The sequence below is a fragment of the Vanessa tameamea genome, chromosome Z, assembly GCF_037043105.1.
Source record: "Vanessa tameamea isolate UH-Manoa-2023 chromosome Z, ilVanTame1 primary haplotype, whole genome shotgun sequence".
NCBI classification, from domain to species: Eukaryota; Metazoa; Arthropoda; class Insecta; order Lepidoptera; family Nymphalidae; genus Vanessa; species Vanessa tameamea.
The window spans coordinates 9,505,294-9,533,177 of NC_087341.1; the positions used below are offsets into that span (position 1 = coordinate 9,505,294).

Below are 27,884 nucleotides of genomic sequence, written 5' to 3' on the forward strand. Positions count from 1 at the left end.
ACATGAGGATTTGGGAAAAATCATCTTAAGACAGTGATTACGGAAATGATTATGAGCGCTATACAATGCTATTCTGAATAGATATTCAGTAAAAAACTGATATATATAATGAATGATTGATATCATTGACAAACATCCAAGTGTCATCAAGAGTATGTCTTTAAAGCAAAAATTTGTCACCTGTCAAATAAGTTATTGTCAAACGACAATACTAAGCTATCTAGATTCTAGTGTATCAGTAAGTTCAGTGAGATTTCTAAAATATGTCAAAATTCCTCATAGAAAATCTTATCAACCTTTCCAGCATTACCTGCTTGATTATTTTTTTTTTTAAATATATCTGAGTACATCCAATTACATATAAGCATTCGCATAAGCAAAAACACTTTATATTAGTTATCTTAAACATAATATTTGTACAACAGCAGAGCTTCAAATAAAATAGACTACAATTTATAAAATATTAGCAAGCATAAGATGATTTTTCAAATGGTACATAATGTAGTATATTTCATATAAAAAAATAATGTAATGTTGTTTCTTCTTCGCGAAAGCTGCTAGCAAGTAAATATTTAAAAAATTAACAATATTATTAAATTACTACAATGATACATACAAATATTTCCTATTATCAATAATATTAGAGTACATGATGTATGTGTTACTTTTAATATGGTTAAGAGACTAACAAATGAAAACTACTTATGTGTGCAGTTTAAAGATTGTAAAGTTTAGTCTTACAAATTGTTATGTTATTTATATTTGTTTATATATTAAACTATAATAAAATAAAGACATTATTTTGAATACATTCAAGACTGCACTATGATATTCAATAAAATAATGCAGGCAGAGAGCAATGTATAATGACACTCTAGAGACTAACAAAAGATGGTAATTATCTAAAAAGGAAGTTCAATGAGCCTTTTCAATAGATATTATTTTAATAGATTTTTAGCTTTAATTAGATTTGTGATAAATTATGCGTAAAGATTTTAAAGTGATTTGGAATAGCAAAAAAATATACAAAGAGATCCTGTAAATTGGCATTGCTAAAAAAAAACTTGAACAAGTTTTTAATTAAGAGGTCGAGTTTGCTACTGTATAAATTAAAAGATTAAGAAGTATTAAACGAAAAGAACATAAATAAGGGTGACTCACCGCTGTGTTCAGTAAAAATATTCGAGCCAAGGATGCGGGGGTCTCTGGGCACCCGAGGCTTGTTCCTTGCCGAACGCATGGACGCGCCGCTGGCCGTGCCGCGTTCTTTGGCCTGCTGAGCCCCCATTTTGTTCTGCCACCGCCGCCACCCTCGTAGCTCCGATACCGGCGAGCGACCCTTCTTGTCTCACACTAATTCAATAAATATATCGATAGCTCGACGTACACAAACTCCATTCTCTATAAAATCTTCACTATTCTGAGATCTCAAAGTCAAGGCAAAAACTAAAACGGACGCTGACTTAAATTAAAGCACACGTTAAGATTCAATCATTTAAAAAAAAAACATTACCGGATTTAATTACTGATATAAAAAACACAACCTCCGCCATTATGTGCGACTGACATGTTTGGTTTGACGTCGATTTTTTAGTTTTCTATTGATGCCGGTGAGGGCAGCATTGGCGAATATATGGCAATACACAATTAACATTTTTAGACTTGCAACATTGTAATCGTTTAAAAATTCATTCCAAGTTCTTTTTATATCCTCTTAACAAAACAAATAACGTTGAAAATATATTTATTATCATACTTTTTTCCCATATTTAATACAAAAAAGTTTTTTTTCTTCTAATATTTAGTAATATAATTTGATTTATTATTTGCAGAAACGAAACGCTAACAACGACAACGAGGTACAGACGCACTGTTGAGTGCTGACTTATTTTCGATTTCTTCATAGTAAATCATACGCCTTGAAAGTAAATAATTCTGATTTAGATGTATTTATAATCAACAGCGATACTGAAATTTATAGTAGAATTTTTTAACTTAACTAACCAAATAGGATTTCAATAATAAATAGAAAAAAATCATATTTACCCTCACGCCTTTGAAACAACCCTTTCGTAGGTCAGGGCCATTCTCACGGTGTCCATGAAAGAGCTATTAGCTCATAGTGGTTTTTTTTCTATTTTAGACAGATACAGCCAAACAAAAATATAGGATAGCGCTGTGGTAGGCAGGTAAAATACTAAAAAACTATTTTAATCTATATTATTTCGCAAATTAAGAAAAAAATTGCCTAACTTGCTTCTTAACTTAAAATTGGGCAGTTTTTACTTTTCAACAGGATTTGATATTCTTTTCTGACCCCGAAATGGACGAAGACGGCCTTGAGTAACACACACACTTAACACTAACTCGATGCGTATGCTCGTATGCTCATTTATTTTATTTATATTTGCGCAAAATCATTGTGTCATACAAATTTAACAAATATATAATATTATAAGGAGAATTAGTGTGACTTTCCGAACGTCATGCGTCAAGCTGTCAGACGTCTTTTAAATTGATTCACTTTTTGGCGGGAAGCAGAGCGATATACGGTTAAGCGTATCATTGTTAAACTGTTATAATATTAGCAAACCAGAAATTGATTAAAGTATTTTGTTATTGATTAATTATTATTTTATACTCATGTAATAAATTTATTAAAAGTAAATTTGTTTTGTTAATAATATAGTATTTGTTGACAGTTGTAAACTGCTGGGCTGTGGCCTCCTCTCCGTTTGAGGAAAAGATGAGGAGTTGCATCTACCACAAAGAATACAAAAGTAGGACATGAAAGAAGAAAAAAAAACGTTTTTTGTTTTTTGTCTTGCTTTCTTTACTTCTTTGTGTCTAACCAGTCCACGTCATTTGCTTTCCTGCAATCTGTAGTGAAAAGGGACGAAAGTACGTAAACGAAATTGTGCGCTATTTGATGAGTCCGCTTAATATTAGATTTTGCTGCTCTCTGATGATATTAAACCATTTTAAGAGAGGACACAATATTAATGTTGCTTATTTCGAAGGTGAGATGTTAAGCATCATATGCGAGTACTGTAATACTCAAATATTGTTTTATTGAAATAACAACTCAGACATTATAATGTATTTTCCACAAAGTTAATTTAAATTATTAGTATGTTCAAGGTAAATAATTGTAAACAAAAGAAAGAAGTAATGTAACTGTAGTTAATTGATGTCAACCACATTGCAGACATTAATTATACGGCGAAAGAAAAAACAAATAAACTTAAAATGTTTTTAATTCAACTTTTATTGTCCGCAACATTGCAATGATCCTTATAAATAAACTACTCAATTTTATGATGGTGTGTGACACCTAACACTGGTTTTCAGGGGTGCGTTTTGGTTGCAGCTGACAATAACAATGACATATAAATTATATAATAAAAAATAATTTGATAATAATATTAAAGTAAAAGACACGAATATAAGTATACTACTATACTATAATACTAAGTGATAGATGTTATAGTCTACGTTCTATTTCTATAGATGTTTTTTATTTTTTTTGTCAGCACCACTGCTATTATTCTTGCTTGCTGTTTACTAAGTCAAGTGCTAATGACTTCGAATTTTATGCTATAGTGCCACAGGTTATATCAAATTTATAAAAATTTACATTTGTGACTGTTTCTAAAAAAAAGCCGACTTTAAATTTGTCCATTTAGACAATTTCATATCATCTAATGACAAGGTATCGAAATACCAAAAATTAAATAGAACCTTACTTTTAATAGTAATGAGTCAGTATATTGTTTACACAAGGTCGATACAACTCTGGAACCTTCGAGAGAAGAGCACTTCTCAATGGCTGACAACGCACCTGCAAACCCTCGGTTTTGCAAATGTCGGCGTTGGTAGTCGCTTTGCAACAGTTGAGTCTGCTCGTTCGCCGCATATACCTTAAAAAAAACCTGGTTGGTTCGATTCTCATTGACGATTTCTCGAGATTATACAGGGTTATTGGTATATCGACGTATTCCCGTTAGGAGGTGATAGAGGTGACTATTTGCGATAATTTATTCCCCATATGCATTACGCAAAAGTAAACGATTTTTGAGTTAACACTTTTTTTACCTTTTTTCAAAATAAGTCAAAAAAGCAACTTCATAAATTTATTTTAAAAAGTATTAATTTAATGCTCATTGTTTCTTCTAATTTATAAAACAGATTAAACAGTGGTTATTTATCAATATTAAAACAATAATTATCGGTCCAAATGCGAGATCGAAAACGATATTATTTCAATATTTCATTATTACAATTTTTGATAATTTTTCCCCAAAAAATCCTTAATAACAAATTAAATCGTTATGATACTTGTCTTGCAGATTATTTTAAACATTACCATTTTCTTAGCTCTCCAAAAATGTATAACAACTAGGACGTATGTTCTTAATTCAAAGCTTTTGCTTTAACTTATTTCAAAGCAACTAAAAAAAAATTAACCACAAAGGACGCTGGTGAAAATTCGTACCTTTTTATTTTTAATTTTTAATGGAATGTATAGGCGAATCTGGGAAACTGGCAGTGTTCAGAGACGACAAATTCATGTTGGAAGGCTCCCAGTCCATCTTGTTAATTACTAAGAGAATAATAATTTATCGATGAACCAATCAATTCGACAAACACCTTCGCCGCACGACTCTCTTAAAGGCAATGTAAAGCATGGTTTACAGCGCATAATGCAGGATTCTATAAGTCACTCATCTATAAGTCAGGTAAACTAAAAGATAATCTGAGAGCTGAGTGAATTTCGGCAGTTGGTAACGGACATGGACAAGAGGAGATGAAGGACGCGGTCGGCCCAGTGGCGGCATATTGTTACGAATACGATGCCAACCCACGTTTGCGCAAATAAATAATAACTTTCTTAAATATAAAATGACACGTTTTTTGTATATACAGTCCGCTACTAACTGTTCTCTTCAAAATTCTTATTCTATTACGGTCTTTCATAACAATAGCCCAGAACGCACGAGTTCTTGAAAGAAGACCTAACAATTTTTAAAACGCTAATTGTACCACTTCAACTTCACCGTATCATGTTCGTCACGTGTGCTCAGACTTCGCCTTAGCAATAACGTTTTTCTAAATTACATTATTTAATAATAATTTATACATTTACATTACAACATTAACAGCCTGTAAAAGGCTAAGCCCTCCTCATGTTTGAGGAGAAGGTAACATCGACGTGAGGAGCATATTCCACCACGCTGCTAATTTATACGATATAGTTCAATTATCTCTTTTTCAAATTGTATTTTTGTCAAAGTGAATAAGTCAATATATTGTAGTTCGTGTCAGGCGAATTACAATAGAAATTTTACATAGTTTGCGATTGACTTAGGTACGATCAATAGTTACTTTTTTCGCAGTCTAAAGGAAAGTAGTATTCAGAAAAAAAGTAGATAATAAGCTAGCACTATCATTTTGCCTTCTATAATTGCGTTTCAAAATCAAGATATACTTTATTCAATCGAATCAACAAAGTTAAAAATATCTACAGAATTTTATTTTAGAAACGGATGCCTTACCCCAAGAAGGATTTATTGACTTTGCGGAGTCGGAAACTTGTCTTGTCCTTACGTCTTACGTCGTATCTCGTCTACATACAAAGATTATCACTGATTCTACGAGTATCATATGAATTTTTTTTCTTCTTTATTCAACTTATCTATTTTATAGCAAGTAAACCCATATTTGTAATCGTTGATTTATATGAAATCCTTAAAACCTAAATAATAAAAAAAATATATACTAACAAATATTTTACTCAAATGCAGTGTCATAATAGCCAAAACCAAAGATATTAAAATCGTTGCATTTCAGCCAAGACTTATAGTAAAATTAATGAACATAACATTCTATTCTTCCATAAAATAGTTAAGTCTGTCTTGCTCTATATTTTTTTATATAAGTAAATATTATTATTTAACCCGCTTAAAGTAACGTTGCTAAAGTTGATGAAATCAGACGAAGGTTTATTTCTGCAGTAGGTTAACGAAAATTGAAGAATAGACTAATTACTAGAAAGATTAACAGCCAGCCAACTTGAGTCGGTGGGTAGTAGTTATTATTTAGTATTCCTGAAACACAGCTAGTCTCTCCATTCGGTAGATACCTACGATGAAATCGTCATGAGGAAAATTTCAAATGCTGCTCTTCCGTCTTTTCTTTCTGTATATAGCATTACCGGCCTTTGTTTACAAATTTTAATATAAAATTCAACCCAAATCACACATGTTACAGAGGCGACAGAAATCTAAAAGGTCACGTGGCCGGATGACGATACCCCTTCAGAAAATTTCTTAACAAAAACTTTTGTGTGTGTAAATAATTTATATTACATAACAATTAACAGATGAAAATATCTGTGCCATATTTTAGCTTTTACAGTAAAGGATCAGGTCATTGCGATTTACAGATTAAAAATCTCGGAACAAGCTTGGGTGAATGGTTTGCTTGCTTATTTTCTAACGGAGTTATGTTTTATTAATGAAGATTCTCAAACGCGATAATCACAATGGGAATTTCGCTACGTGGTCTTTCCGTTGCTACAAAGCGTCATACGCGATTTTATAAAAGCAAAAAGTCATAGCAAGAATTTCGCGATCATAGTACGTTGTGGGCTGTTTTTTACTCTCAATGAGTGTTTTCGTTCATTGAACCTATTAGCCTAATATTCTTAACAGTTCCAGCAGTTAAATATATAAAATATTTCTTTATCTGGTTCTCTTCAAGTGATCTAATCACAATGTTATAAAAAAACTCGATGTATATAGGGCATATATACTCACATATACTCTATTTATTTCATTCCTTATAATTATTTATTAGTTATACTAATAACTCCTATCGTTGGGTATTGTTGAATGCGATGACCAACAATGTCTAGAAATTATAGGTGGAAATCTCTTTAGTATCTTCAGATATATCTCGCAATTATTTGATCCCTAAATTCATAATTATTCTTACACTATCGATTGAAAAATCGAACCTTATTTAATGATAATTTTTTGCCTTATTTAATGATAATGATTCACTACCACTCGTAATGTTCAAGTAAAAACGTCATACAATCATTTGGTTTAATAATTTATTATCCATTTAATATTCAACATTAATTACAAAATAATGAAACAATTTGCAAGATAAATACATAAATCTCTAAACAGTGTGTCGAAATAACAATGAAACATACCTAAAGGAACTAATGAAGTACACATTTTGTTTAAATTAAGTGCTTAGATGTGATATTTTAAATAAAATAGGCCTTAAGTATATAAATAACAAAAACACTTAAATTTATCAACCTGTTATACAGGTGGTTGTTATATTCACTATTAATTTTATCCACTTAAACAAGGTAGTTAAATGATAATTGTGCAGTAAAATATAAAGTTAAATTATAATATATAATATTTTTAAAAGTAATAATTGTTAAGTGAAATATTAATGGTAAACTTTATTTATTCACGATAACAAAACCTCGCCTTTGGAATGTTCTAAAGGTCTACGTTCAAATTAAGTAATAATTATAGTCATAGTATTTATATATTATTAAGTACGAATAATTATTTTTGAACATTTATGTCTAAGATTAAGTACTTTCCTAGTATAATAATATTATATAAATAGCTTTAAATAAGGAAGCAAAAATAGGACAATGTACAATACAATTTTCAATATTAAAAAAAAGCAAATTTGATGTATCAAAGTTTTAAAGGTATCTTCACACGGCCTGTAATATATCACTACATACTTATTTAGTACCAAGCACGTTTTCTACGACGAGCTGGCGCGGAGCGGCTTGTGAAATCTTAGGTTATTAAATCTGATCAGCCACATTATTTTTATTGTTATATGTTACTATTATTTTAACTTAAAATCTAGATTGTTTTTTTAAATATAATAAATTACCGTAATATTCAATAAATAAAATACCTAATAACTTACATTGGACTCGCCCTGAGACGGTTCTTAAAAATATTTTCAGAAAGTTAATTCGGTTTATTAATTTAGCTCATTTGTTATTAACGAATTTTAGTTGGTTATAAATTTTAATTGATTTCGATCCGAATGATCATATTATTTACTATTCAATTTAAATATATTTAGTAACCTATTAAATTAGTGGTTGGTGCGTTAAACAACACCTCTGATTTAAATAGTTCAAAAGTTACACTGCAATAATACTATAAATACTTACTTAAACATTCAAGTCAAAGAATAGCTTTGTTCAGAGTTAAAATTTACATTACATTGATAAATGTCTTCGAAGCTTATCTATTTAGTGCATATGGTACACGTGTCATAACCAGTAAATACGAGGTTAAGGTTACAATATATTGGTGGTACACAAAGCGTTTGAGAACTCGTTACTACATAAATAATAATTAATAGAACTGACTTATCTCTAAATTTACAACATCCATGTAATACTGAATTAACTTGTTATATATTTTTATTACACTAGTGCGTGAGAACCATATCCGTTTGTTTAAATATTCCTCATAATATTCAAACATTTCACCGTCTCTTTGGCACCTACGCTTTGGCATACAGGTAATTTAATTAAATAACTAAGTGATTTGCAAGTAATAAACATAATTTAAATATTAATAAAATATTTGTGTCTTTTGTTATTTTTAGTTCATCCATATCATGAGTATGGAATGGAAATCACGCACTTTTTTAAGCAGTGTCTTAAGTTACGTGAACAATTAATAAATAAGTTTTAAATACGTTTTTTTCGGACTAATAAACACGATATAAATATTTATTTGAAATTTCTGTATTAAATCAGCAGTACAATTAAATTGATACTGTAATTTTTTTATGTTGGATTATTATCTTCCATATACAAGTGTTTTAGGGGTTTTTTTTTACTTAATGTATTAAAATTATACAAATACGTTTAAGATTTAATCTTATAAAACTAACAATGCAATATACGGACGTTTCGACATGTTTTAATCTTCAGTCCCAGTAATAGCTACTACAGAATATAATATTATCTACATATATAAAATCTCTAATTAAAGAAACAAACCCACATATCAATGTTATTAATCCTAATAGTTCTACTGTTTTGGTTTTGTTGAAATCTTGTAAAGGGTTGTTTAGTTTATCTTGTATATTTATATATACAATTTAAACTAAACCGATACATGTTTTTTTATCATAGTTATTACGAAGCTTACAGTAAAAAACTCATAGTTTTCACATGTTAGAGTTATTAATAAATAAATAAAATATGTATTTTTTGACGTTAAATAAAAGGACGTATCACATTAAAGCTAGATACAACAGCATGTAAGTACTATCATAACCTATTTTATAGTTGACAATAGTCCAATACTTTTAAAACTAACATGGGAACAAAACCACGTCATATTATATACCAAATCACACTCCGATATTGTCAAAGCTCATTTAAATTCTATCATTTCAAATTAGTATTTGAGCATCTACAATTTTACATAGAGGTATAATTAATTTGTTTTTAAAAATATATTGTTTTGAAAAATGAAGTACAGCCAAAAATATATTTGAGCAATATCAATCTCGATAACATGCCAAAATATTTTCGACATGTCATAACAAATTGACAAGAATCTATTTACATACTAAAATGTATGTGCTGTGTATGTGGTTCCTTTAGTATCCATTTAATACGGCAATGCGTACAATACTCAGTTTAATCTAAGTATTTTCTCTACACTCGAGTATAATCGTATAAATATAGTATTCAAAAGATTTCATATAAATCGCATAGTGTATGATGATAAATTAAGACTTAAACTGGTAAATTATTAAGATATGCCAATTGTTATTTATTAGATATGTCCTTCATTTACTCGTGCACACATGTCTCTAACATACTTGTCTACTCGCACATATATGAATAAAGTTGATCATTCACTGTCTTGAATTTTATTACAAAATCTAGATTGTGCGAATTCTCAACTCGTAAGCAAGTTGACATTGGGGAAGTGTTCCCTATCCGGGCAATGGCGCTTCTACGTAAAAATCTGGCTCATCGTCTTGATCAATGTCTTTTTGGGCACCGTCCAACTGTGAAAAAATTATATATTATAAATAACTGGTGAAAGAGCCATTGTCTAGGCGTGGTCTATTTATACATGCAATTATTTTACATCACAAGTCAACTCTTATGTAATATTAAATGTGGAATGACGCTTTCGTTTTTACTAAATTTATTACAGAAATTATATTATGTACCGTTGGGTTTTTAAATACAAAGAATTATTTATACTTTTGTATGTGAACGTATGGTTCTTAGGCTGGGGTATATATTATATTTATGCAATCTTGCATTTAACATTAATTATAAATAAATTAAGTAGACTTATTTAATTCGTCCAGTTAAAGTAAATTATTCAATTATTATTATTGAGGTTAACGATAACAATTTGGTTTCAACTATTTTGAGCGTGGGATGAAGTAATAATATTATATATTCAAAGTGAATTATAGGTTTATATATATAATGTATATAATCAATATTGAAACAATGCATTTAATAGGGAAAGTTAGAATATATTTTTCAATAGCATACCGCACGCAGCTGCAATGGAGTGAAGATATACACCAAAGCCATTCGCAGAGGAACCATCAGCACTAAGAAGAACGGCAGAGCTAGAGAGAAGCGAGATGACTTCACTGCATACAATATGCATATACCAGCCAGTTGGATAATTGTGAAAAGATGCATTTTCATCGTAGGAACCTGAAAAAATAAATAGATAAATACTTCTAATCAACTGTAAAAACTATAAAAAGTACAAGTATCTTGCCTTTATAAAATATACAATATAAAATCAACCTAGTATTAATTGTAATGAGATTTTTATTAGATTATATAATTAGGAAGTTGGGCTTATCCAAACCCATCGGAAGGTACTGCCGACTCATCGCATATTGTAAAGCCAAACACCAATTATATTGTAATATATAACAACAATATTATAACTCCTAAACCATACAGTGCATATATATCAATTTAGTATGCTTGTATTCCGGTTTGAAAGTTTAATGAGCCAGTGTGACTCCAGGCACAAGGGACCTAATATCTTAGTTTCGAAATTTAATGGCAGTTGTAATTGGAGCATGGTAATAAAGGCGAATAAATGCCATTGACATAGGCCTTAAATCCGTGAAGCGATCACGATTACATGCTTGAAAAAAATAGTAAATTGTGTTAGAAGGAAAGAACGACACTTAACCAGCTAACCAAAAACATTGATTGACCATACGGAGTGCCTTTAAAATTGGTGACAAATTGGCCAACGTTTTGGCTATTATTTTATAAATACTTACTAAAAACTAATTAAATATTTCAATAGTTGCATAAAATCCATCAATTTTATTGTCTGTTTGTTTATAATTACTTATTAATAATAATAGTTTACCACAAAATAATGTACTTACGCGTCTGACATACGGAATTTGTGGGTGATGTTTAACTGGCTTGAAAAGTAAGATGCATCGATCCCAGAACTGGATACCACCAAGAGCCGAAATACCCATGTAAAGGAAAACACCAAATAACACTGCCATTGGCACCAATCTTAGCCAACTCGAAGCCAAAACAGATATTCCAACAAGGAAAGCCACCAAAAGACCGGTTAGACGTTGTTCTGTGAACAAAATAATAATTCAATTATTACTAGTTTTGTTTAAAATAAGGCATTCTGAAAAATGTATGTGTTCATTTGTTCACAATTGTGAACAAATTAACTTTATTAGTATTTTTTTTTTATATTATGTGGCAAGGACGTGTCTCCTGTACTAAGTTCATTTTGAAAAATTTTATCATTACAGTCACGTAGGTGTTATGAGTGTTTTTTCCTGGTCGTTGCAGTTTTAAAATGCTATGAGGAAAAGTGATATGCTGCAAACTACATATATGTATATAACACCTGACCTGACCTGAGCTTCACAGGTACGATACTATGGTAAATGATCGTGTGTGATTTTTTAAATGGCAAATGGCTTAATAACGAACCTTTAACTTCAACAATGTGCGGTTTGTCACCGGGAGCATGTGTAGTAGACATGATCGTGAGTGCTGACACGTGACTGACGGAGCGCACGGTGGCCACACACTGCCATGGTGCACCGAACATACCGCATAACGAGTTAACCAGTGACATGATCACGATGTCCATATGGAAGCCGCTGCCCTTCTTCAGGCGACGCTCCGGCTTGTCAATAATCAACCTATTAGAAATATTATATTATTGTAAGTGAATTCGCAAAGCCACTATGACTGTTTCTTATAAAGTTCGACTAAAATATACGAACGATTACATTCTACTAATATTCTATACATAGTGTGTATATTATATACTATGAAGTAGTAACAGTTTTTTCTCTTAATAAACTTATTCTAAGAGGTATTTCTTGTTAAATAGGACTTATTTATTAAAAATACAATCGCAATATGATAATTATTATTACGCCTGCAATTTTCGCATAGCACGCACAGCGATATGTTTAAATTTCAAAACCTTAATGTAACATTTATTCATGAGTACTCATGGTAATTTACTTATTTATTAGAAGCAAGGCTCAAGACATGATAGATTAATCAGAACTGTTTATTTTGAATATTATTATTTATATAAATATTGATAATAAGTAAATATATCATTGTATCTTAAACCCTGCTCATATAACTCAAAAATATCTTACTCGGCGATGTGGGTCTCCATAAATACGATAATATACACCATAAGAGCCGGTAGAACCATAGCGAATGTGGCCCATAAGGGAATCGTTTCAAGTCCTGGATTTAAAGGAACCAGCCAAGATCGCGACAAGGTAGGGCTCAGACCATCCGGAACTTGAAGTTTCTCAGTCCAAACAGGTACAAGACAGGAAATTCCAACCATTAAGACGATAGCGATGGGTACACCAAAGTCACCGAGAGCGCGACGAGCCTGAACATATAAATACAAAACAAGTTTTAGTATTAGTCCAATCGTAGAAAAAAAAAATAAAAATTCGAATTGTATAATCAAAAAAATTATAACACTTACACTGCGTCCAAGGAACTTTCCATTACGGAAGATACGCAAGTAGTAGGCGATTATGAAGGTAGCCAAAGTAAGCATGGTGCAGAAAAGTGCAGTGTTTGGCTGGGGAGGAATCACTGCCTGATGAACTAGCGGTGCAGGCGTCGATGTAATATTTCCTGTAACATGCGATTTATTTGTATGTTCAATTTACTTCTGGAGGGTACATATATATTATAACTAAAACAATTACAAACGTATGAACATAAACTTCAATATATACAGAATTGTAAATTATTTTAATATATTGATATTGTGGGACTCATATCGTCTACTATTCGAATATCGTACCAACATTACGTTATTCACGCTAATTTGAAATACTCCATATGACAATAGACTTCACAAACTCGAAGCCTATCATGAAACTTTTAACAGGCAAAACTAGAGGTGATTGTAAGTGCTACTCCAACAAAGTTTACGGTCCGTCGTGACTGAAATATGAGTACACTATTACATTGTATTGGGAATACATATATTATTTTTGTTATCAATTTAAGCATTTAATGTTTTACCGTTCTTTATAATTAATAAATACCTGCATCTGTCGAGTTTAATGTCGGCGGGGTTAAGGTGGCGTTGTTGGTTATTTCAGTGTCATTTTGACAATAATCGTATCCGAGTGGATGTGAGCGGTAGACGTTAATGATGTTAGTTATCGGCTCCGATATGAAGATTAACGAAATTAAAAATGCGAAGATATCCTCAGTGAACCTGATTGATGAAAAATAAAATTGTTATTAATTATTTTTAAATAACTAATATTAAACAAAAACAGTTTATAAGTAAAGTTAATTTAATTTTAAGTTATTTTTTTTTTAATGGCAAAAGGAAATTACATCCCATTTACCTTGTAATCTTTTTTACGGCAACACTGCCTTCAATGGACGCAACGCAAAGTGCAATGATTATCATCCACAGTCCACAGTACATCCTCGCGGCTAAGAAATTAAACCCATACGATCGACAAAAGACGTAAAGTGCGTCATCAAGTAGTAGCAGAGGCCCTGTGGCACCAGTTATCATCATGGGCTGGCCAGCAACCAGTGCAAAAAATAGTCCACCAACACATGTAAATACCTGTATACAAAAATCTTTCTTGATTCGACAGTTGTAAAAAAATATTATATATAACTAAGCAATTACATACATTATATAATATAGTAATTTATGAAATAATAATTACAATTTTAGTTATATAATACACAAAACATAGTTATTCCTTAATAACTCGTGATAATTAGTATCAATCTTTTTGATAACGATAAAATATATAATAATGATAATATGTGTAAACATAATGCAAAGTATTTTATTAATGTACAAATCATACCAATGTCTCAGATATTCCAATTTGTCGATCAGTTTTTTCTGCCAACAAACCACCAAACGTAATCGCTGATGAAAGCGCTGCGAAGTACATAAATATAGTTGCTGCGGCACATTGTCCGTTTAATGCATCTCGGAAGTCCGATAGGTAATATGGATAGCGTCGTTTTATATCCCGAATAACACCTAAAAATTACAAAAATAACACTTATCGTATCTAAAGAAACAAAATGCTTAAACTAGAGGATGAAATACATACCGCCAAAAAGACGACCACTCTTTGAAAGAGGATCGTCAGGTTCCTTCTCGGGCATTCCTCCAGTTTCTGCGGCTAAAAGAGCCTTCTTTTCGTCTAAAAGTGGTGCAACAGTAGAAGCAGCACGTTTCCGTTCAATAGCATCACGTTTTCTACGTCTTATCATTTCACTTTTAGCCCTTAACTCTTCGAATGGTAATAATGCCTGGCGTTCCCAGTCACCAGGAGGAAGTACGATAGAGTCGTCTAAGAACTCGTTTATCGCTGATAGAAGTTCACGACGGTCATCCGCTTTATATGCGATAGAATGGAATGATGGATTCGACATAAGAGTTGATATAGAGCGACCGACTTCATGGTAGTCGAGATCGGCTGTTGTTGGCCCAAGAAGAATGAACATGAACCGTACAGGAATTGGAACCTCCGTAATGGATGGCATGAGAATTCCTTGAGCTAGACGCACAAAGGCAATCGTCGGTTGGTCGAGAAATCCAACGGCACCTACGAGTACCGTAGTAGCTTCTGCATCGTCTGGGATACGTTTTAGAATATCATTATGACCCTTGCGTAGTTCATCCTGCGATCCGACTGCAGTTGTTGCTAGATATTCAACTTCGCGCATATCTAAGGCAGCAGCAGACGACTTCTTGCGAGCTTCCAGCCGCTCGAGCGGTAGAGCATACGAACTGCGGCGTCTCCTTTGGTCCGCAAGGTTCTAGACAAAACAATTTATATATTAAAACAGAATTTGGACTAGTATTTTTTCGAAAGATTTTATTCCTAGTCAAAAATCTGTTTACCTCGTTGGCTCATAAGACATACATAAAATCCAAATAATTGGGTATGCGTGATTCTTTTATTATAAAGTATATACATTTTATAAGATAAATTCCAGTTAAAGTATAAAGTATTTCTTAACCAGATTATCAGATAATTTAGAAAATTGTTAGAATAATAAAACCCGTGATGATATTATTGACAACATGCTTTTTATTTTAAAATTGCAACCAATGGTCATGTACAAAAATTAAAATCTCGGTACGTGGTTAATGAACGATCATTTATTTAAAGAGTAAAACCAATTACGTTTCTTGACAATTAGAGACACTGAGAAAAATTGTCTATAAGTCTAACAATGAACAGCGCTTAAACAATAGACAAGAAAAATCGTAATAAACAACTGAAAACTAAAACCACGAACAAAAAATAATTTTAACTACGACATTTACAAAACTATCACGATCTATGAGCGATGAAAACGTCAGACCATAAAATCCTATATTTATGTGATGAAATACTAAGTCTGCAAATGGCTTTACTATAATAGAATCCTGAGGATAATGAAGCGACGAAAACTAGAGATCTAGCTAGTGATGATGGCTGCTGTCTGTGATAAATAATATCGACAATGGCTAGTGCGTGCAAGGATTTGTTTGGGTAACACGCGCAATGGAATGATCCATACGATGACGTGGGCGCTGTGCCGGCGGCAGGCGCCGGCCGGAGTGCACAGCGGGCATGATGGCCGTCGCCCGCCCACTGAGGCGCTCTCCTCCATCCACAGCGACTGCACAACATAGTTCGTCACCACCCAAACAAAAACACCTACCGCAATTGCTTTCTTTAATATTTTCAATGCTTCTTTCTCAATCCTAACGTAACACAATTATTACATTTTAAAATGCGTCAATTTATTATTTAAATAGACAAAAAAACGAATGTGATGTTACTTTTTTTATGATGAAACCGATACGTAGTATAAATCTAAGCTCCAATTGCTGCACCACAAACAGTCTGAAATACAATCCTGTGCGAAGCAATCAAAACTTTAATTACAAACCGTGGGGTGACTCTGAATGCATTTTTTTAAAAAATGCATATCACTATTGCTACTATGTTCATAAAAATATTCCAAAAAAAAAAACTTTTAAGTTTATGTTTTAATATTTTAATATATAGCCGTCGAGTCGTCCCAAGATAATAAACATACTCGTAAAATAATATTTATTATTTTCTACATTAGTCAGAAGGTAAAATCTTATCACATTTGACTTTTAGGTGGTTTTCCAAAAACGATTTTTATCGATGAGTGCTGTTAGTTTTGACGATTCTAAATAGATAAGAAAGTACACTGAAATGGCAACTCAAATCATTTGTCCCTGTACCATATTACGTATACATATATGTATGATAACAGAAGATATGTATGTTTATATACTATATGTAAAATTTAGCATTATATAATGGTGACATGCCAAACCAAACGGATAGTATCACGAGAAGATTATGATATAGGGTATAGGATAGTCTCGATTATCGTAATCTTCGATTAACGTTTTGATAGTGATTACGATGGAAATACGATTTAATTTGTTTCTTCAACATTAAAACAATCATAAAGTTTTATCTTCGTTTCCGCCATATATTGAGTAAAATTAAGCAACATCCCGTAAATTATCCTTTTTCCTACTTTCCAATGTAGGTTGGATATTTGTGTGGCATTTTAACACAACACGATTTAATCACAATGCTTAACTTAATCGACGAGCAAGCGATGAATTATTAATATTAATTAAACACTTGAAACATAATAGTGCCTTCTTGGATTTTAACCCGCGACCTTCAGTGGAGGATGCGTTCTAACTATTGACCCTTCTCGACTCTAGAGATCTTAAATACTCAATATAAATAAAAGAAAAATATTATAACGAAAATGTTTAATTCGTATGAATTAGATCTGTATTTTTATATTTATGTGCAGTTATTAATAAGAATTATATGAAAAAGTGTGTTTCCAATTACACACAGTTACGAGACATATGATAGTGGAGTAAATCGTTCATAACTTACTTTTTATTTTTCAGAAATAGTTTATATTGATAACACAGTTCTTCAAATACAAGACAGATTAAATTATTAGTTTTCTTTAGTCAGTTTAATATATTTATTAGTTACTTTATGAAAACATCGTACTACTTGTACTTAACACAAAGTATGTGCCTTTGTTTAACTGTTTACGTAATTTGCTAGGCTTTGAATAGAATGAAATAATTATGCAATAACAACATTCATTTTAACAGCCAGTAAAATAAATAGCTTCATATTTATTCGTATTTCTTAGACAAAAGACAAAAAATAAATATATATATATAAGCACTAGATGACCTAAGAATTATGAATTATGATTAACGCATGTTACCGAAAATATCTCAAAAATACACATTATAAATTTTGTAGTTAGAGGACCACAAAGTCACAACTTTAGAGTTGAATATCTCGCCATCCATTGCCGTAAAGTAATAAGTTATTTTCTAAGTTATTTATTATCGTACCTTCTTATTAAACCTATAACGGTAACCAAACCACTGACCAGAGCCGAATTATATTTCTATAAACAATTACTACTCTTTTATGTTAGCGCTATATGTCCAGTAAAAATATATAAATGATATACGAACAGAAGGAGGTAGGACAGACAGACAGGACCAAATTATAAAGGATCCGTTTTGGCTGTTTGACTTTTCCGAACCGGTGGTAGCTTCACTTAATATAGTTTGTTAAATGACGATTCAAAAGTGCTTGTAAAAGCCCACTTGAATACAGTATATTTTAATTTAATTTGCTATAGCTATTTAGATATGAAATAAGCTGGCAATTATAACGTTGTCGTCGACTTTAAAAAGGTTTCGCCTAAGATTGGCTTGAATCTATTACTGAGAAGACGATAATTAAAAAAAAAGCTTATAAATTAATAAAGGGTAATTTTGACTTATGTTATAGTATAAAAGAAAATACTTTTAAGTGAATTAAACTTATTTAGTGAAATTGTTTACGTCAAGAAAAATAAATTTATATGATTGAGGATCAAATCTGCTTAAAATTAGCTAAATCTTATTCATAACATTTATTTATCAATAAAAGTATCATCAATGGTTATAAAATTAGAACAGTAAACAGAACTATTATAAGCAAAGGAAAAGCATTGCAAAGAAAACTATTGAATGTTCTTGATATTACTTTAAAAGCTAAAAGTACAGGTACAAGTAAACTCTTGTGTAAAGTACTACAAATGTTACGAAAATATTGTTATAAAATGTGTTCTTTAGTTTGCTGTGATATTCTATAGAAAATTAGACCCGGCTTTAACGTAGCTTAGAAAGTAACCGATCTTTATTTAAAAAATATTACGAATAAATTCAATTGAAAATTAATTTTATTGAAAACATTTTCGACTAATTGTTAAGCTAGAAAAACATTACATTGTTATATATGTCTGTGTGTTGCAGCAATATTTACTTTACCTATTATCGTAAGCCGTGTTTCTTGAAACCTTTTTTTTACTTACATTATAAATATTATTATTAATGAAATATTATTATTAACAAAGTAAGTAAGCGATAGCCGACTAAAATATAGCTCATTCCCATACTTCCTAATAAATGCGATATACAAAAATGAACAATAACAAAAATTACTTATCGAAGTGAATTTTAGTGTAACAAAAATATCTAAGGGGGTCGAATATTAATCTTATCATTTTATATATTTATTGTTGGTTTATATTATAAAAAATCGCCTACTTTTGATACGCGTTTTGATAAACTCGTCAACTTATATACTCATATAAACCAAATAGATATCACACAATAATTGTAATGAGATATCTTTGATTAAGCGAGTCACGTATCTTTCGCTAATTACAACAAATTTCTAGAAATTGAAACGCAGAGATACTTCATTAATTAAAGCTATTTACGTTAATATATTTATGCTTAATATTTAACTAACACGTTTCAGCTACGAACCTACACATACCTATAAAACTTGAAGAAGTAATAACATGACCATACCTGTAGACTTGTGTAAGACTGCTTACGGCCACTGATAGAGAACCGGAACCGGTCATCGTGAACGTGTCGATGACGCAATAGCAAAGAACGCATGACCACGGGCTTGTCGTCCTCTTCTATGAGTCCTTCGGTGACCATACTCTCGACAACCCTGGCAAAAAAACGCTAAATGAATACAAGTCATTTGTCTGTGTTTGTAACATATACGAGGCTATATTACAAACACAGACCATTCACGATACATTTTATTAATTCGCAATGTTTTCCATTAAATACTATATAATAAATTTTAATCCAACATTTATAAGTACTATACTACTAATTTGTTTAATAGCTGAAATCAACTTATCGTATACAATTACACGTATATTTGAAAAATAAAAATGTCGATCGTGTTCATCAACGCAAAATGTAAAATAAAATATAAATTAATATTTTACATAGTCATTTGATTAATAAAACGTTTCAGGATTAATTGTGTAACGTATGTCGTTTAATTAATTTTGCCGTAATATCGAGATGAAAGTAATTATCGCTCTTGTATTTATTAAATAACTACTATTTCAGGTAAATCTATTACATAAATATATCTCATATTTATTCTATAGACATTTTCATTTAACTAACATGATTTTTATATTTTCAATTATTTATTATATTAATAAACTTTTAGAGTACATTATGCAAGAGTTACAACGCCCGGGTAGCATAAGAAAAAACCGTGGAAAATATTTATAGTATTGTCATTAGTTACCCAACCCAACCCAAATTTAAACAATTATGAACACAATTGTAGCTAATATTTACTGAGTTCACAGTTCACTCCGTCTTCAAAGGATTGAAAGCTACATTGGTACCTGCAGCCTGCAGCAAACTTGCAAGCTATGTATTTAATAGTAACATATCATTGAACATAATAATAACATATTTATAAGAAATGTAATATTGAGTGACAATTTTATTTCAAAAAGTCAGAGAAGTAATTACCTGTATGCGACACCAGGCAAGTCTTTTTCATCGAGATCCATCAACACCACGCCAGTTTCAAGACATCGTCGCAAGTTCAGCAAAGAATGGAAGGAAAGAGATGCAACATGGGGCTTGCCCCAACGAGCCGAGCCTTCCTCCACATCTTCCTCATACTTAATCCAACGAGCTGTCTCCTTCCACTCAGCGTCGCCATCTTCCGTCGCCAGCAACTCATCCAATTGAACGAACACCTGCGTAAGTGCCATTCTGAACAATACTGTTCTTACATTCACATAATTTTCCGTTTTATAAGTCTACTCTGTACAATCTCAATACTTAGATTATTCGCAATCATCATCGATTATATATCACACGAATTCCATCTCTATCGGTCATAATATAGAAAACTCGCGTATTTAAAAAGATAAGCGCTCATTTTTTAATATAAATATAAGATACTTTTAGAATTAGAAGTCTTACCGAGTGCGGGCTGTGGTCGTACATTTTCTTAAGAGTTGATTCAGAGAAAATGTTCTGCGCTTTATCTCCTCCATCTTTGCGACTGACATGCACTGTGGACCCCTGAAAGAACTCTGATATTTGCAAAATAAACCAATACCTTGTCTACATTATTTATTAATAAATAAGATTAATTAGAAATAGTTCCTATAATTATTAATTTATTATCTTTTTAATTTAAGAAAAACTGTGTATCATGAAAAGATAAATAAAGTATTTCCAATTTAATTGTATGCGTGATTTACATGACCACTTATTTTTAACTTCAATCTAAATGTTAAAGATAATATTATTGATGTAATCATAATGTCAACTGAAAGCTATTATGTACAAAATTGAATAAAAGGTCATATACTCCTAACGTAATGAGACATTAGTGGCTTCTAGTGAATACAATATAAAGTATCCTTAGAACAACTCGGTTCTGAAGTCCTATTTATAAATAAAAACTACTTTATGGTAATAGAGGAAGAATGATACTTGATAAATTAATTTATTAAGAAGACCTTTACGTCTATTTATATTTTAATTTAAAAATCGAAAATATTTTTAATATATCTGTTGAAGATTTAATTAATAATGATTGAAAATATGATATGTATTAGTAGCGGAATTTCGACTTATGTAACATACTCGTGGTTGAATTTTGTGGCGTCGTAGAGCACGTGGGTCATCGCTACGATGGCTACGGAGTTCGTCTTGATCAGCTTCGGCTAGCGGCTCGTCTAAAGGTCCTGTTAACGGCCGACGTTCTGCATCTAGGCCTATACGACCACCCTCTTGTAACGAATATTTCCGTGTTTTGTGCGGGTGTAAATGTCGACTGAAAATATTGTTTTATGAGACAATGCAATCGAGTTTTGTATGAAACCTATATATGTGTATAATTAATTTTACGATGAAACCCTCACTATTAGTATAGTACATCTGTATTGACGACGGACGAGTTATTGAATAATAAAAATAATTAATTAATTTTTGTTTTTTTACGATACAGTGAAATCTTGCTAAGCGGTTCCACAAAGTACATTAATATATAAATCGTGTTTTAGTTTTCCGATATATGCGGAACTTCCAACTATCTAACTTTGCAAATCACATTATAGGATTAACAGAAATCGTTTGAGGAAACTAAATCACTGCCGTACGGACGTACTATCTATTCGTTTAATAAAGCTTACACATACGCATTTAATATTATGACAACAAATTATGTTATCATTTCATAGTATGAAAATATGATAAAGAACTCATGGCTTATTTTGGTTACTGCAGCCATTCTTACGGAGACATGATGGAACTGCGCCGTACATAATATAGTACACGAGTGTGTGCACACACACACAGATGCACTTATCCGTGCTAGGGATCTTACAGGCCACGCTGATATTGAGATTTTATCGATAAATAATCCCATTTTTTTTTATTCGCCCGACCTAGGGCTTGTACTTAAATGTAGCTCAAAGCTTAGCTAAAAAGAACCATTTTTTTTAGAACACACGCCTTAATACTGCATTGAAGTTTTATTTAAGCTTAATGTCGATACAATAATATATGTGATCGAAATAAATTTGATTTGTTCCATGAATCAGAGTTTTAATAAAGACACTTGTTATAAAATTTTAATTTATTTTCCAATTTTAAGCTGAAAATGTCAGTCACAGGCTCCACAGATTTAATAAATAATGTAATATTAAACGGAACAAGGAATAAAAAATATATATTAAATCACTTAACAACAGATTATTTTTATTTATTTCTGTACCTTTGTAAATATTCCGATTAAAATATAATCCATTAGTAATGAACATGCATTTATATTTTTTAACATCGTGTTTGCACAAGGACACTGAGTGCATTGAGCGCGAAGTGCCGCTGTGTGAGGTGGCCGTAACGTTCGGGCCGGTTAGAATACTAATGGAGCGCGACGAGTAATCTATCCTTTTTCTTTGGATTAAGAAAAGTCAATCTATGAAAAAAACCAACTTCAATGAACTTGTTGACAAATCTATTATGACATATTTATAAATCAATTTTAAATAGAATCCTTTCATATGATCGATTCTACATTTTGTTTAAAAGTACTATATTTTGTAAAATTGTACTAATCATAGAAATGATATTATGATCTCAGCACAATTATCTGAAATGTTTACCAGACAACAACAGTTGCGTAATATACACCACTTTTTTATGATAAAAATGTAATTAAATCGAATGTGAGGTGCTTTTGCACTCACCGTTGATGTCCCACATCAGAGGACCGGGAGTACGTCACCGGCATATCGAAAATAGAGGGAAACAATTAACAGCTAGCCACGAGCGCAACTCTCGAAGGCGCATTACAAACGCACCGCCTACATACGATTGCGTGAAACAACTTTGAGCTTGGTTTCTTCGACTAGCTACAATGCCAATGTCACGCGACTGTACACTATTTCTGTCTCGTACCCAGGTGACACTTCCGCGCCACGTCTGCAACGTAGCTTCTGGCAGCGTCCGCCAGCCAACTTTCACACGTTTCATCTTTTTCGTTCGCGATACATGTCGGTTTTGACGACTGACATCAATACAAGAATAATTTGTTTAAAAACTTAAAAAAATAAAGAAAGAAAAAATCCTTGTTTATTTGAGCCAGGGCTTCGCTAAAATTTGAAGAACATCTTTCCAAAATTTTCTCACAATCGGAAGGACAAACATTCATTTTTATTTATTAAGAAAAAATAGATTTTTTATATTGAAACGCACTATTCTAAGAAACTACTAGACCAATTTTAATAACTCTAATGATGAGCTTACGATTCGTTAATTCACCAACTAATACAACATTATCAAATACTGTATGTATTGACAGAATATGATAAAACAGATCAACATGCACGGAAGCAACGTTTTCGAAAAAGTTTTCGGGGTCAATTAGTTTTTTAACATGACTTCTCCTTTTGAATTTCGATAGGATTTTTTAAAAATTGTCTGCTGCCTAATATTTTTCTAAGCAATGATAACCTAACATAATAATCTTCGTTTTTGGTGATAATTTTGAAAGATGATTTTTTTTAGCAACTTATTATATTACAAGTAGTACTGCGGGTACTTCTTCTCAACTCTTTCTATCTTCACAAATAAAATAAATATTGAAAATCTAAACAAATTATACATATTGCTCACGCAGATTTATTGTATCTGTTATAGATTTTGAATCGTTCGTTTAAAAAGCGAATGGCCAGACATTTTTTTCTTAGTCTACGTCTGTAATTATCACATCAATTGTTATGAAATTTTATTTATTAGTCTATTAGTATAATTCAAATTTTAGCGTTGAATATCAATGCACTGCGAGTTTGTTTCGTTTAGTCGTGCACGTAAGATTTTTTTTTATTCGACGTCATTTCTAAACAGGAATTTCTGGCGATTATTTGTTGTAAAATTGATAGTTCAATAAATAAAACTATTGGTTCGTTCGTAATATTAATGAGACAAGCGAATATCTGCTATTTCTTGTGATATTAATAATTTTATATATTTATCAAAAATAGCATATATGATTCTATTTTCTACAATATGAACAAATGGTGACTACTTTTAAACGTGTTTTGGTCTCTTCACAAACGAGGCTCTTCGATTTGTATATATTTTTTTGTGTTATGTAAATAGGCATACTAAGCAAAATAATTTGTATAGACTTAAGTTCACTCACTTTACTACTTCGCAATACTTTCGAAAACAATATTATCTAATAATGTCTCAAATATCCCTGGCTGTAAGTGAAAATTTCAATCAAAAGAAATGATGTACTCACTTGTGTCTTTGGGCTCTGCGTTCTTCATCAATTTCGTCGAGTAAGATCAATGATGGTTTCTGTTCACCGTCGAACTGCACGTGTTTGTCATCATCGCGAGAAGTCAAAGCTGATCCTGAGCCTGACCACTGCATTGATGTCTGTTTTAATATGATAAGCTCCATGAATTTATATTACAATTACCATTGCAACTATTAATTACATACTCCGTAATGAACTTAACAATGATTGGGTACAAAAACTTTGCTTTTAGTTTATTTTGTTTATTATTCTCAGTGAGGTATCTCCTAACAAAGTAGTTCGAGTGTCTTAGTACAAAGGGAAGCAACAAGTAGAATTCCAGTGAGTAAAAGCAATTACAGCTATTAATGGAGATCCTCCTTCTACGTTTACAGAGATAACTAGTTTTTTTACGGCTTACTCATTCTGTATATAATAGTTCAGTAAAATAATATGAATTTTCTCATTATTGATCAAACTTTTTGAAATCATACGAAAGTCGAATAATCCCGTACTAACTGTTGCTATACTGCCGTGATCGTGTTGTGGCGGTACCGTATTGTCCTTGAAATAGTGATCATTTTCGTATTGATCGGGAAAAGTTGCATGTTTATTAAATAATGTAAGCTAAGTTGAGCGTTCTTTGTCGACGATGTCTCCGAAGATTAATCTATGTATTTACGTATAATATTTGAGTATTGTTTGCAATCCCACTGGTTTACGATAGTTTGATTAATGCGTTAACTACTGAAAAGTTTCAATCATAACGATTGAGACAGAATCCGTCCTCTAATCGATTACCCATTAAAATCATTACGTTCATTGAATGACGTTACCCTTAATTTACCCCCTTTTTTATATGAATTATTCTGTCAACGTTTACAAAAAAAAGTCAGTTTTATTGAAACCTATGCCTAATAAAATTATTTGAGTAAATGTTATATTGAAACTGGGCGACATTTTTACCTGCTGGTCTGAACTTGAAGTGAGATGTGGCGAAGCGCTAATGGAAGTTATATCCGAGCTACTGGGTTGACTTTCACCATCTGAAAAATAATATTGCATTACAAAAAATAATAGTCATATTATTATCAACACTGTCGAATGAAAAGGTAAAATTAAATATATTCTCTGAGCTCCAATTCAATACGATTCTTCGTAAATATTAATTTTCAATTATTGAAAAGCATGATCGCATTTACATGACATTTAAAATAAGCCCTTATATAAGTCGGTTAAAGTAAACACGTACTGTGATCGTCTGATCGAAGGAAGGAAGCCTGTTAAAGATCTCTTTTGAATGTAATCTTACAAAGGAAGTATTTATAAGTAGGTGGTGCCCGTGACTCCCTTAGCGTGACTTTAAGTCTCAAAAGTATAAGAAAAGTATTATATGGTTGACATTTCGGTGTATCTTTGCGTAGGACAGACGTAAAGATACTCACGAAACGCAGACGTATGGCATTGAATGATGCATGGACAGATTATGCCTTTTTTTTGATAGATGACTTATTTATGTGCTTTGCCATCTATAAAAATCAAACCACAAACAACTGAACGTTTTAAATTTATAATTTAATCTTGTAATATTAAAAAGTTATGATGTACTTGTCTAACTGCGTAACGTATATTACACATAGTGCCGTCGGGGATTAAAGCATAGATTTTTTTGCAATTCGTCGCGAACACGCGACAGAGCCACATAAGCTGGTCGTATGCGCTGGACTAGCTTAAAAGTATTTTGGAATGAGAAGACAAAATTTCTAAAAATCATATTTATGTGATCTATGGCGTTAATAAATACCCCCAGTAATATTTTCCATGTGCAGATTTCGATCAGTTACGATTTTATTATGTGTATTTATAGGTAGATGTTGTAAGCCTATATAATATAGTCTATCCAAAGAAATATGAGTCAATCCTGTATAAAGGTTTCGTGAAGGCACAATGAATACATAAAAAAGCTCAAAAAATGAGTAGGCGTACTTGTTTTAAATCACGCGTTTTTAAATTATGTAATAGTGTGTTCGTGATATAGAATAAATGCTTGACTCCTTGCTTTACTCCAATACTTTGAGCATTTGTTTTTTTTTGTTGGATTTGTCTCCCTCCCCAGAAGAGTTTTCGATGAGTGCGATTAACATGATCATTGTCCAAATTCGGCGCGCTTACGATACGTGCGAGCTAGTTATACCTATTCCCCTCTGTCAGAAAACTCGCGAAATACTTTTTGGAACGAAGTTCCTATCGTACGTTACACTAGAAAAACAAGAATGAAATCTGTCTGTATGTAAGTCGCAAACATAATATGTGTCCTACTCTAATTAAAGAAGAAAGTAGTTTTATAATTAGTTTATATTTAATTACTAGCTGTGCCCGCGACTTCGTGCGCGTTTAAACAACAATACGCGCACATAGTCGCGGGCACAGATCTTTCTAAAATAGAAGTAGCGTAAGTTACTTCATATTGCAACACCTATCTACCAGTGAAAGTCTCGTCAAAATAGGTACAGCCTTTCCAGAGATTAGCCGAAACAAACAGACAGACAAAAATTGTAAACAAACGTTATTTTGGTATATGTACCATGTATATACGTACATATGCATTTAGTATATAGTGGTTTTAATATTACAAACAGACACTCCAATTTTATTACATGTATGGATATAGATTAGTTAATAACAAAATATTGCCACTCCATCTCTCCATAGTTTCATCACAATCGGAAGAGCGGTTCGGGTGATCATAGACGACACATTTACAAACTTCAATTTATATACATATACATAAATAGTAAACAACGTATATACATTTAAATATTCAGATTTATTTAAATATAGCTTTTAAGGTCAATATTAATAATTTTAATTGTAATTAATTAAAAAGTGGCATCATTTGTACCATTAGATGCTTAACCCCTAACTTCGCTCATAACCGAATTAATGGAACCTAATTACTCAATAATACGAGATAATACGTCAACCATGCGGAATAAATAACCGACGCAGTGTTCATAATATTATAGCAGTTGCACCTT

The 27,884-nt window shown here is 31.6% G+C and overlaps 2 protein-coding genes across 6 annotated transcripts in view; both read right to left on the reverse strand.

Moving 5' to 3' along the window:
* Positions 1 to 1,591, reverse strand: part of LOC113404078 (tyrosine-protein kinase Abl) — a 45,599-nt gene extending 44,008 nt beyond the window's left edge. Inside the window, exon 1 of the mRNA XM_026644826.2 lies at positions 1,162 to 1,591. Within this exon, the coding sequence (XP_026500611.2) occupies positions 1,162 to 1,288 (127 nt within the window). The 5' untranslated portion in view covers positions 1,289 to 1,591. The remainder of the gene's footprint in view (positions 1 to 1,161) is intronic.
* Positions 1,592 to 9,210: 7,619 nt separating this feature from the next.
* LOC113404080 (anion exchange protein 2) overlaps positions 9,211 to 27,884 on the reverse strand; it is a 53,881-nt gene continuing 35,207 nt past the window's right edge. Inside the window, exons 3-19 of one of the 5 annotated variants that reach the window (XM_064220398.1) lie at positions 25,813 to 25,892; positions 24,847 to 24,989; positions 21,681 to 21,870; positions 21,009 to 21,110; positions 20,547 to 20,779; positions 19,560 to 19,710; positions 16,175 to 16,276; positions 14,713 to 15,424; positions 14,458 to 14,639; positions 13,975 to 14,204; positions 13,663 to 13,838; positions 13,089 to 13,243; positions 12,742 to 12,989; positions 12,053 to 12,267; positions 11,476 to 11,684; positions 10,604 to 10,774; positions 9,211 to 10,098 (exon numbers count right to left, since the gene is read on the reverse strand). In XM_064220398.1, coding sequence (XP_064076468.1) covers positions 10,024 to 10,098; positions 10,604 to 10,774; positions 11,476 to 11,684; positions 12,053 to 12,267; positions 12,742 to 12,989; positions 13,089 to 13,243; positions 13,663 to 13,838; positions 13,975 to 14,204; positions 14,458 to 14,639; positions 14,713 to 15,424; positions 16,175 to 16,276; positions 19,560 to 19,710; positions 20,547 to 20,779; positions 21,009 to 21,110; positions 21,681 to 21,870; positions 24,847 to 24,989; positions 25,813 to 25,892 — 3,374 coding nt within the window. In that variant the 3' untranslated portion in view covers positions 9,211 to 10,023. Of the gene's footprint in view, positions 10,099 to 10,603; positions 10,775 to 11,475; positions 11,685 to 12,052; positions 12,268 to 12,741; positions 12,990 to 13,088; positions 13,244 to 13,662; positions 13,839 to 13,974; positions 14,205 to 14,457; positions 14,640 to 14,712; positions 15,425 to 16,174; positions 16,277 to 19,559; positions 19,711 to 20,546; positions 20,780 to 21,008; positions 21,111 to 21,680; positions 21,871 to 23,287; positions 23,420 to 24,846; positions 24,990 to 25,812; positions 25,893 to 27,884 lie in introns of those variants that run through there. The other 4 variants (XM_064220400.1, XM_064220399.1, XM_064220401.1 and 1 more) reach the window with 4 other exon arrangements.